At 33.4% G+C, this 12777-nt stretch overlaps 1 protein-coding gene across 3 annotated transcripts; it reads right to left on the reverse strand.

Moving 5' to 3' along the window:
• Positions 1 to 321: 321 nt before the first annotated feature.
• On the reverse strand, positions 322 to 10208 carry LOC8271139 (deoxyhypusine synthase). Of its 3 annotated transcripts, none has more exons than XM_015725995.3 (9): positions 10118 to 10208; positions 9863 to 9921; positions 9391 to 9597; positions 9134 to 9301; positions 8110 to 8328; positions 7751 to 7837; positions 1139 to 1244; positions 818 to 1053; positions 322 to 618 (listed from the first exon to the last, which is right to left on the reverse strand). In XM_015725995.3, exons 3-9 carry the CDS (start codon positions 9583 to 9585, stop codon positions 529 to 531), a joined length of 1101 nt encoding a protein of 366 aa, XP_015581481.2. In that variant the 5' UTR covers positions 9586 to 9597; positions 9863 to 9921; positions 10118 to 10208; the 3' UTR covers positions 322 to 528. The 3 variants fall into 3 exon arrangements, with proteins under 3 accessions (XP_015581481.2, XP_025015067.2, XP_002530187.2); XM_025159299.2 differs by having other exon boundaries at positions 10059 to 10148; XM_002530141.4 differs by lacking the exon at positions 10118 to 10208 and having other exon boundaries at positions 9863 to 10111.
• Positions 10209 to 12777: the final 2569 nt, after the last annotated feature.

Genomic DNA, 12777 nt, shown 5'->3' on the forward strand with positions numbered 1-12777 from the left:
TAATAAGAATACATATTAGAAACTTTTATATCTCAATATATGTGTGTGTGTGTGTGTGTCATCTAAAAATTGTTGTAACATATTTATGTTGCTATAATATTCATAATACCAATAAAACAGCCGCATTGCACGGAATTTTAGCTAATTCCTAAACAATAAGCAAAGCATAGTCATTAAAATTGCTGCCAATATCACAGAGCTGTGCTTGTTTTGCTGGTGACAATGCAGTTGGGGAAAACACCAAGGGCAAGAATTCAAAGGTATAAGAAGCAGACTAGGTCTTTAAGCTTAGAAAATAAAGATCGAACACTGGAAGCAATGTAAACAATCCTTGTAAAAAATGATATTTGTAATAATCTAACTGTCCAAGTTACTAAACCAATGTGAATTTGTCTTCCTCTAGAGAGAGGTGTTATGCGAGTGTCTGTATTATCTCAGATTCCTAAATTTTATGTGGTTCCGACAAAATAATTCAAAACACCATTTGGATCTTAATTAACTCACCTCCAGGACGTGTTTAAAATCAAATTAAGCTTTGGTCTTGACATACCCATTTCTCCTTGAGGCAAATGTTTCAGCAACCAGCAGTGGAAAAGCAATGGTCGCATCACAGTGTACCTGGTTGCAATTTGAAAGGAGGGGAGAGCAATTTAATCATATACCCACTATAATTATAATCAATTAGACAAAATCTCTCGCGGTAAACTACAATCAAGGGAATAATAACATAGAGTTGCAGTTCTCGTGACTGGTAATGACAGAAATTATAAAAGTGTAAATAATTACTGAAGAGGGAAAGAGGGAAAATAAATCATACCTTGACAGTTTTAGCAGATCCTCGAATTTTTCCCCATGACACAGCCTCATCAGGACGAGCTCCAGAATCGCTCCCGTCAAATTCTTGCGCTGTATTGATAAAAACAGCATAATCTGCACCATTACGCATCATGTTAGCATTGCATATGTGATGCTTTGGAAGGCCTCCTCCAAGAACGATGATTCCAGTCTTTCTAGGATTTGCATGGACAGCTTCACCATTCATGGCCCTGATGTCTGTCAAAAGAGCTACCTATTAAGTCCTCCATTACTTATGTTGCTAATTATTATACCAAAATAACATTGCAGCAAGAAACATTACCTTGCACAATATCAACAATAAGACCTGGGCTGCGGAAGGAATGAAAATACAACATGTCCCCAAGAGAACCATCTGTTAAACCTGGACAGAAGACTGGAATGTTGTTCTGCAAATCATCCCAAAAGAATGTGGATAACATTCAAAGACTGAAAGAATAACAACAACTACTAGTCTACTCCTTCAACAACATGGAAAATGGCAAAAATCACTGCCTACTGCCTTACGAGGTTCTTAGGCCCAGCAACCGTATTGTACATCTACTTTAGCAACCCCAATTTTCTCTTTGGTAAAACTTTTACTATTTGCAATAAAACCAGGCTTAACGATATTATAGGGATCCTTGTTGCAGTATTCCAGTTCAAGAAACAAACTCAAGAGAAAATCCTATTCTAAAACAATATTACATCACTGACTCTTCTCAAGCCTCAAAGCCTACAACCTGTTTGTTGCAAGATCGAGATGCTGACCATTCAACTAACTACAACACTGAAATGATATGGGAACAACTCTGCTGGTGTCACACTTAAATGTCATTGTTGAAAGATCTCGTAAATAATTGTGATTATGTACAATATTTGTTATACTCTATATTTAGAAGTTTATGAGTTGTATTAGTAATCTTAGGAATCAATATTTATTTTCTTCTATATTAGGGTAGTTAGTTGAATGGTATATTTCTCCTTAATTAGGGAGATTAGCTGCCTTTTTTGTTTCTAGTTAAGCTCTTTAAATAGCTGTACATCAATATAGAAAAGTTAATTCAGCCTTCTTATATTATTGTTCACTGTTTACATGGTATCAAAGCCAAAAATCCTAGGTCTGAATCTTTTTTCTTTTTATCTCGAAAATGTCTAAAGTCACGTCTGGGACAAGCCAACCTCTTCAGCCATCTCAGCCCGAACCTCAGAGAAATACATCCGAAAACCATCCCATTCAGATTAGTACAATCCGACTAAATGGTGATAATTTTCTTCGATGGTCACAATCTGTTCGCATGTACCTCCGAGGAAGAGGAAAGATTGGCTATATCACAGGTGATACTGAGCAGCCTGGTCTTGACTCTTCTGTGTGGTATTCATTCTCGTTCGGCTTCTGCCTTCAGACTTGCCTTGCTTTCCTGCCCTCGGCGACGCTTGTTAAACAAAGCAGCGTGTGGGGCTTCAAATGTCAATCCTTATTTTTTTCCTTAGCAACTCTTTTTTCTTTTGCAAGAGATCATAAAGAAACTGACATGAATGACAAAACTTATACCATTTGGGATGCTGAAAACTCAATGGTAATGACATGGTTGGTCAATTCCATGACTGAAGAGATAAGTGCAAACTACCTATGTTACTCTACAGCCAAGGAATTATGGGACAATGTCTTAGAAATGTACTCTGATTTTGGAAATCAATCCAAGTTTACGAGTTGACCCTACGACTTGGGAAAATTTGCCAAGGTGAGAATTCTGTGACAAAGTATTTCAATTCTCTTAAACGGATTTGGCAGGACCTGGACTTATTCAATGATTATGAGTGGAAATCAAATGATGACTGCAACCAGTACAAGATGATAGTGGATACTGGCCGAATCTTCAAATTTCTTGCAGGTCTAAATGTTGAATATGATGAGGTCTGTGGCCGAATATTTGGAAGAAATCCCCTGCCTCCAATTGGTGAAGATTTTGCGGAGGTAAGGAGAGAAGAGAGTCGAAGACATGTGATGTTGGGAAAGAGAACTGCAAGTTCAACCGCATCCATGGAAGGATTAGCGCTGGCTATTCCTGAAGCTCAAGTAAGCAGTAGAACTTCTCACAACCAGTGTTCAGAAGACAAAAACAACCTGCAATGTGACTATTGTGGAAAGCCACGCCATACTCGCGAAAAATGCTGGAAGTTGCATGGTAAACCACCTAATGGTAAGGAAAAAAAATCTGGTGAACATAGCACACCTACAGCAAATGAGGCCGAGTCATCTCCATTTAGTAAAGAGAAGTCATCTTCTTAAACTGCTGAAATCTTGCTCATCATCTAATTCTCCTATCGGTTCTATGGCACAAACAGGTAGTAATTCTTTGGCTCTATTTGTTCTAGGAAGTACTACTCCTTGGATCATAGATTCAGGAGCATCTAATCATATGACAAGCTGTTCTCAATTGTTTGACTCGTATTATCCATGTTCCGGTTCCGAAAAAATCAAAATAGCTGAGGGCAGTTTTTCACCTATTGCAGGCAAAGGAAATATTAAAATTTCAGAAAAAATCTCTTTGAAATCAGTTTTACATATTCCAAAACTTGCATGTAATCTTCTTTCCGTTAGCAAATTGTCTAAAAACTCTGATTATTCCATTCTTTTTTCTCCTTCCAATTGTGTTTTTCAGGACTGGAACTCGGGGAAGATGATTGGAACTACTAGAGAAATAAATGGGTTGTACTACTTGATGGAACTGGTTCTGGGAATAAAACAACTCATGTGTTAGGTAGTACAAGTTCAAACTTTGTCTATGATCAAGTTATGTTATGGCATAAAAGATTAGGGCATCCTAACTTTCCATATCTCAAATCTTTATTTCCTAAATTATTTAAAGGTATTGATTGTTCAAAACTTCATTGTGAAGCTTGTAATTTAGCTAAAAGTCATCGTGTTTTGTTTCCAATAAAACCATATTCTGCTTCAAAACCATTTTATTTGTTGCATAGTGATGTTTGGAGCCCATCCAAAGTTAACACACTTTCTGGAAAAAGTGGTTTGAAACATTTATTGATGATCACACACGAGTTTGCTGGGTTTATTTGTTGGAAAAGAAATCTGAAGTTGAACAACGATTTAAAAATCAATTTCAAACAAAAATTGGCATTCTAAGAACGGATAATGGGACCAAATATTTCAACAAATATTTGAGAACATTTATTTTGGAAAAAGGTATTCTGCATCAATCCACTTGTCGTGACACATCACAACAAAATGATATTGCTAAAAGAAAAAATAGGCATTTACTTGAAGTTGCTCAGGCACTTATATTTTCCATAAATGTTCCTAAATATCTTTGGAGTAATGCACTCCTAACCTCTTGTTATTTAATAAACAGAATGCCATCTCGAGTTCTGAAATTTCAAACACCTTTACAAGTTTTGAAAAATTATTTTTCCATATCTAAGATAACAACAGATCCCCCTTCAAAGGTTTTTGGGTGTGTTTGCTATATGCATGTCCCAAATGTGTTTCGCTCAAAACTTGATCTCAAAGCTGAAAAATGTGTTCTTATTGGTTATGCTTCTAATAAACATGGGTACAAATGTTTTAATCCAGTCACAAAGAAATTTTTTGAGAGCATGGATGTCAGGTTTGTCGAGGATCACTCTTTTTTTCAAAAAAAATTTCTTCAAGGGGAGAACTTAGTTAAAGAAAATAATTTTTAGGAAACTTTATCCATTTCTTTAACTAATTTTGATATGGAAACTAGGGTTAGCATTATTAATCCTACTTTGCCAGATGTTACTTTATCAGAGACAGGGGGAGAAGCACTTCCAACGAATCATAATCCAGTGGATCATAATCCTCAACATGAGCTGCAGGTTTATACTAGGAAGAAATTCCATAAAATTAAAACAGCATCAGTTATTCCTTCAGCAAATGTTCAATCAGCTTTGCCGAATAATGGCCCTACAACTCAGAGTAACCTTCCCTCTACTTCCACTCCTTTTGATCTTGATCTTCTAGTTGCTTTAAGAAAAGGAATCCGAACATGCACTAAACATCCTATCGCACAATACTTGTCATATAAAAAACTGTCAAAAAATCATAAGAGCATTTGTGTCTAGGATTTCTAATATGCTTGTTTCAAGAACTGTTCAGGAATCATTAGGTGACCCGAGTTGGAGATTAGCTGTGATGGAAGAAATAAATGCTCTTAAAAGAAATAACACTTGGACTTTCATTGAACTACCCAAAGACAAAAAGACGGTTGGGTGCAAATGGGTGTTCACGGTGAAGTATAAAGCTGATGGAAGTGTGGAAAGATACAAAGCAAGACTAGTAGCAAAAGGATTTACTCAAACTCATGGTATTGATTACTAAGAGACTTTTGCTCCTGTTGCTAAAATTAACTCTATTAGAGTACTTCTTTCTCTTGCAGTTAACTTCACCTGGCCACTTCATCAATTTGACGTAAAGAATGCATTTTTAAATGGAAAATTGCAAGAAGTATATATGGACCTGCCACCCGGATTTGAAGAAAACCTCGGAAAAGGCAAAGTGTGCAAATTAAAAAGGTCTCTATATGGATTAAAGCAGTCTTCTAGAGCTTGGTTTGAGCGTTTTGGTGATGTTATCAAGAGACATGGTTTCTCTCAAAGCCAAGCTTATCACACCCTGTTTTTCAAACATTACATCAAAGCTAAAGTAGCTATTTTGATTGACAGGGGATGATTCTCTTGAGATTAGCAACTTGAAGAGGAAACTTGAAGCCGAATTTGACATTAAGGACTCGGGAAAGCTGAAATATTTCCTCGGGATGGAGTTTGCAAGATCCAAGGAGGGAATTTTTGTCAACCAACGCAAGTATGTGCTTGATTTACTCAAAGAAACAGGAATGACAGGTTGTAAGGCAGCAGATACGCCAATCGAACCTAATGTAAAGTTGAAAACAGCAGCAGCTAATAAGGTAATGGATAAAGAACGTTATCAAAGATTGGTAGGGCGACTAATCTATTTGGCTCACACTCGACCTGACATAGCTTTTGCAGTGAGTGTTGTGAGTCAATTCATGCATTCACCTGGACTTACTCATTTGGATCAAAAGAACTCCTAGAAAAGGACTTTTGTTCAAAAAAGGAGAACATCTTTTAATAGAGGCCTACACAAATGCAGATTGGGCAGGAGATGTAAATGATAGAAGATCCACCTCAGGTTATTGTACCTTTGTAGGCAGAAATCTAGTTACTTGAAAAAGTAAAAAACAAAGTGTGGTGGCAAGGAGTAGTGTTGAAGCAGAATTCTGCTTTGTGGCATATGGATTCTGTGAAGTGTTATAGACAAAAAGACTCCTAGAAGAATTGAAGATTCTTATACCAGCAGCTATTAAAGTTTACTGTGACAACAAGGCTGCAATCTCTATAGCTCATAATCAGTTCTACATGACAGAACCAAACATGTAGAAGTTGACAAACATTTCATCAAGGAGAAGATAGATAGTGGTGTGATATGTATGTCCTACAAACCCACTGCTAGCCAAACAGCAGATATACTAACAAAAGGTCTTCCCAAGGTGCAACACGAGAATCTAGTTAGCAAGCTTGCCATGAGTGATGTCTTCATGCCAGCTTGAGAGGGAGTGTTGAAAGATCTCGTAAATAATTGTGATTATGTACCATATTTGTTATACTCTATATTTAGAGGCTTAAGATCTGTATTAGTAATCTTAGGAATTAATATTTAGTTTCTTCTATATTAGGGTAGTTAGTTGAATAGTATATTTCTCCTTAATTAGGGAGATTAGCTGCCTTTTTTGTTCTTAGTTAAGCTCTTCAAATAGCTGTACATCAATATAGAAAAATTAATTCAGCCTTCTTATATTTTTGTTCACTGTTTTCAATCATATATCCCAATATAATCAATCTTAAAGCCATGGAGAATATGGTAAGTGGACTATAGAACATATAGTTTTTGTATCATCATGTCCATCCATTTAGAAGCTACCAACGGAATTGCCAAATTTCTATCTATTTTCCCTCCTATTGCTGATTCCTTTTAAATTTGCAACATCTTATAAGTCAATGTAATCATCATGAGAAAAGCGCAACATCAAAGTGTCAAAAAGTTTTGTGCAAATGGTTGTCCAATATATTGTACTTTGTATACATTGCATCTCAAACTTAAGAAGTCTGATGCGATGTAGAAAGGTCCAGAGTAAAACACCAACAAAATCATAAGCTTCTTTTCTGTATTTTTTCTTCTTTTCTACCTGCAACTTCCAAGAGATCAAATATTGAAATATGTGAGAAGTTCAAGCCTTCGCATACTAATTTCTCTCTTCTTATAGAAAGGAATACTTAATTGGTAAAATATCTGGCAATATTAGCTTGTTGTCCTATTGTAAGAAAACTTTCAAGAGATCAGAGAATGGAACACGTGAGAAGTGAAACCTTACCTTCACATGCTAATCTCTTCTTTACTTGTAGAAAGGGTGTACGATCTTTTAAATTCTTAAAATTTCTGTCAAGATATTAGCTTACTATCCAAAATTTGAAAGTTCAATGTAAGAAAATTTTCTCTCTAGAATGTTTATCCAGCACACTTTGCTTATACTTTTTTCTATCTCACTCTTCCCCATCGCACATATAAACTACATCATGTTGGAAGGATATTGATTGGTAGCTTAAATTTTCAAGATCACGGCTTTTATAATTTTCTAACAAGGTGTTGAATCAAGGGTAAGTAATGACTGTATATAACACCAAGGTGGCATGAGGAATAAATGTAAATGATTGTAATATGTTTAACCATTTAAATGAAAAACAATGAAACACTTAATAGAAAGGAAAAGGAGAAAATTAAGAATCTCATAACTTTAAAAAAATAAATAGATTAGGAAAGGAAAAAGATCAAAGCTAATGTTGATTTAATACTAACCTTGTATGCCCAATAAAGGTATGAACTCTCATTATTTATTTCTTTTCCCAAGCGAGCAATCACTTTAGATGGTGTCCATGAAACATTCTGTAAAACAGTAAAACCCCAAGGATGATGTGAGGGAGATGGGCTAATTTGCTTAATAAGGTGTTATAAAATATTAAATAAATAATGGCACAGGATGGGTTTTTATTCCATATGAATATTCCACATGTATGGAGGGAAAGGGGTGGGGAGCAATGAGGCTAACTCAAGAAAATGTGCATAGAGAAGGTAATCTCTCTCCCCAAAACTTCATGGGAAACAAAAATATATGAAATGGTCAAATTACAGCCATGGTTAATGCAATACATACAAACCTCTTCAAATTGTTCCTTCAACATTTGGTCAAAAATTGGAATGATCCAGTCCTCAAATTTGCAATAGTTGTCATTAGGAACCAACAAGTTACCAATGCGGTTTAAACCTTTTGAACGCAGTTGAGCTCCAGGCAGAGAAAAGTCACCTTTATATGTGGGTGCGAGGCATTTAATAAGATCTTCTTCTATGCCACCAGCAGTTGTAACTACTACATCAACCTGTACTCATGTTACAAAAAATAATTCCTTATATCAAGTTGAGAATCATGGGAAGAATGTGGCAAGAATGTGATCAAAAGGTTTGGATTGCCTAGAATGATTACCCGAGTTATAACCATGTCTGATGTAAAATGTTTAAGTCAAACAGGATATCAATAAAATGATCACAAGTTTCATGGTTTCATGAATTAATTATACATGTCATACATATATAGCTTCTCTTGTCAAGAAGCATGCCTCAAGATAAGGATAAGTCAACTCCTTCAGAAGAATGACATGAAACATTTTTAATATGAATAAAGAGGAGCAAACTAGAATTTTTTATTTTTTTTCTTAAAAAAAGCATCTAGAAAACGATGCCAGAAGATGAATATTTCAAATAAATAAACTAATTATACTGCAATCCAAAAGCCCTTATATTAAGTATCACCTCTATTTAACCCACTATTTGCTCAAAATTCATCAAACTACTCACATCCAAACTTTTAATAACTCTTTCAGTTTGCATTTGTTTTTTTTCTTTCTTCTCTTCTCAAATCCAGCATTTGAGAATAACTCATCAAAATCAAATGAGCCCAAATTTTCAAAAACTCTTATCTTTTGCTTGCAAATATTTACATTGTAAGTTTCCAATTCCCAGAGAAACTAAATATCTGTATCAACAATTGGATTCTTCTCAAGTAATTGAACCAGCAAACCCACATAAACAATAAGAACAGTCTGCATCCTAAGTTTCTAAGTTAAAGCACATAGAAAGAAAGTCCATAATCATATTAAAGAGAAACAAAAAAAAAAAGTTTCTTACCAAATGATGCTGAACAAGATACCGAACTGTATCTCTAACGCCAGAAGAAACAAGATTGGAGGTAAAACCCAAGAACACTTTGCATCTAACAGAGTCTCTATAAACTGGGTCCCTCTCCTCCTCACTGCAATCTTCTGTTATATCCTCATCAGCAAGCCTCCAGTCTAGCTTCAATCTCAAAATTAAAAATATTTTCAAAAAGCACAAACATAAACCCCACTAAATTAAATAAATTAAACACAAGAAGTAAAACAAACCATCTGATTAACAACACCAATGGCATCACCAAGGTTGGATGCTTGAAACCCAGTAGAGACCATGGATTTAAGAAGCTGGGAATAATTAACTCCTTGATTAAAATCATAACCTTCAATCTTAATGCATTTTCCTTCAAGAGATTCTGACTCTTTAAAGACCGTGGCGTGTACTGATGATGCTAATTGCTCCTCCATGAACAGAATCACCTGACAGCAAAAGAATCGAAGGCAGAAACCTCAGTTAAACTATCTCTAGCTATGAATGCAATATGTGTAATAAGCTTCAATTTAGACTTTTGTATTTTATACAATTAGTATTGTCAATGGCTGCTGTGTTACTTAAAATGCTTAAATACTCTCTAACTAGAATGAACATGACCTACATATAACTGATAAAACGTAAGGCACAAATTATATTTCAGCATGAAAGATTAGCCGATAATTCAAACTCATTAAAGAACACGAAAATTACCTGTGACCCAGTAAAGAACAAGCTTTAAGACAGCGAAATAGCGTAAGACCCAGTAAATTCTTTGACGAAAAAAAAAAAAGAAAGAAAAGAATTAGATGATGAGAAGTATAAAGAGCGGTTTTTAGTAGAGAAGGTGAAATTGGAAAAAAGAAAAATTCAAAACTGTGCAGAGAAACTCAAGTTTAGAGGGAAATACAAAAAGGAAGAGGTTTCTTTGGTTGCCTGGAGAAAGGAGGAAATTTTGGAAAAAAGAACCTTATATCTATTATATGGAGACTTCAATACGCCGGAGCACTCATGCGCCAGCAGTTTTTTTATTTTTTAAATTTTGATCGAAACAGTGAAGAAGGGTAAAGCAAGTTGCAACAGGTCCCACATACTAAGATTCTAAGGAAGAATTTTCAGAATTTTATAAGTTTTTCTGAAATAAACTATTTTCAAAGAATTAATGAATCTTTTTCATATTTTTTATTTAAAAAACTTATTACAGTTATTTATAGATTTTTATTATTATTTAATTATTTAAAATAGAATTACTTATTTTACTTTTTTTTGTATTTATTTCAAGCATTATTTCACATAATATCATCTAGAAATCCATATACAAATAATGAATTTATTATTTTATGATATAAACACTATTTTTTTCAAGATAATAATTATTCTTAAAAAATTATTATATTATAATTTATTAATAATTAAACAATCAAATTTATGCCGTATTTTACACTTTCTAGTGGTAACAATTATCAAAATGATCTTCACATACTCAAAATAATTTTTCAAAAATCACTAGATTCTCTATTTAAAATTATTTATTTTATGAGAGCCTCTCTTAAAATTAAATTATAATTTTTAATTAATAATTTTTTTAAATTTATGGGTATAAGAAAGTAATATTAGTAGATAATTTTAAGCTTTTGAGTGTTATTTAATTTTTTATTTTCTTTTAATATGAAAAAGTGAAAATGAATAAAGATGATAATCTATGAAAAGAAAATTAATTTTAAAATTTTATAGAGTAGTAAAAGAGAATTTTAAAAAAAATATATTAAAAATATATAAAAGCCTATGTATATAAAAGTCAATAACATCAATGACTCGTTTAATACTAACTTACTTTTTATAAATTTATAATTGAATACATCCGAGTTTATAGAATTTTTTTAAAAATTTAAAAATAAAATTGAATACTCCATAAATTCTACCAAACCTTTAAATTATTATTAAATATATTCTAACTTTCAAATTTTATTAAAATCTTGGCAATACTTATCATTTTGGCCTCTGAATAATTAATTTTTATTGCAATAAGTCCTTTGACTATTATTGTGTTTCAATAAGCCCTTTTCTAGCACCATCATTGAGCGTATAAGGCACACGTTTAACGATATTAAAAAGTAATAGAAAATTAATAAAAAATTTCAACTTGAAAAATAAAATATATATCTATCTGCCAAATGGATGCACGGTGGAAAGTTACTTTTGGGACTCTGAAATTAGAGTTTCCTTCAAATATGCATCTTTTCTTTTTCTCCGCCAACATCGAACCCTAGAAAAATATGGAAGGTGGCAGTGCAAATGGGTGTGGTAGAAGCGAGCTTCTCATTGTTGATGGGCCTTTAGGAGCAATTGGAGATTCCAACATTGTTTATTGTCAGTGTGGAGCTTGTGCAAAACTTTTTGTTTCAAGGAGTAAAAAATAACTGATATGGAAAATTCTAGAGGTGCTCCTTTAAGGTATTTCATGGACTTTGAAACCTTTTCTGCATTTTATATTTTATATTTTTTAGGGAGAATTTTTTTAAAAAAAAATTGTAGCCACCAATTTGCAATTATTTTAAGTGGCATGATCAGTGGAAGAGTGAAAGGCCTTTGGCTTTGCTGAATGAAGTAAGGACGCTTTTTTTCATCGGCCATGGAGGAGATCGAAGCATTGACGTAACAAATTGGTTCTTTAAATGTAGTCGTGATAGAAACGAACCAAGAAGCCAAGTGTTGATGGTTTAATAGGGATTTTTATAGGGTTGTATTTATTATTATTGTAAGGTTGTTTTTGTTCACGTCTATCACTGATATGTATTTTGGTAGCAGCTTATAAGTTTGGATATGTGGATAGTAGCTTTTGGTTTTCGGGTGTTGTATATTTGAGCAATATATTGGCTCTATGTTTTAGGTCTTTTTTCTTGTTGAGATTGAATGGAAGCTTAATAATTATCAATATTTATTAAAGCTTAATAGCAAGCTAGTATCTTCTATATTTTTAGTAAGTTAATTTAATTATAATTTAGACAAATTAATTGCATAATGAATAATAGATTTCATTAACATCCCAAATTACATTAATAGAAGAGTTCAAAACAATTATAGCCTTCAATGTTTCTTAAGATAATTTAGTAATGTTATACAACCAAACAAAAATATCATATTTGTACAACAATAAGCCTCTACTTGATCACTTTGTCCTATCCGGTGCACTATCTGACCTTTGACTACTTCCACATGAAGGAATGTATATTCCATAGTCATAAACCAATTATGTGTTTGAAATCTGATATTTTTGTTCTTCAAACATGACTTCCAAGTTGGTAATTTAGCTCTTGAATCAATATAATTTAGACACAAAATCTATTATCATTCATTTGCGAATCAATATTCACCCCCAAGCTTGCATTAGCAATATTAATAGAAATCTCATTGGTAGCACCTTTTTATTTCTTCCCTTTTATTTTTGCTACATAAACAGAAAACATAGTCTGAGCATTACAGTAATAATGTTAAAATCAACAACAAATACGATTGGACATTAAACCAACCTGTTGATTTTCCTTTATATTTGGTACTACTATAATACTCATTCCCAAAAGAACTTTCTGCTTCAATTTGACTAGAGTGATTGTTATTAGACTTTTTTC

The sequence above is a fragment of the Ricinus communis genome, chromosome 9 (assembly GCF_019578655.1).
Source record: "Ricinus communis isolate WT05 ecotype wild-type chromosome 9, ASM1957865v1, whole genome shotgun sequence".
Lineage (NCBI taxonomy): Eukaryota > Viridiplantae > Streptophyta > Magnoliopsida > Malpighiales > Euphorbiaceae > Ricinus > Ricinus communis.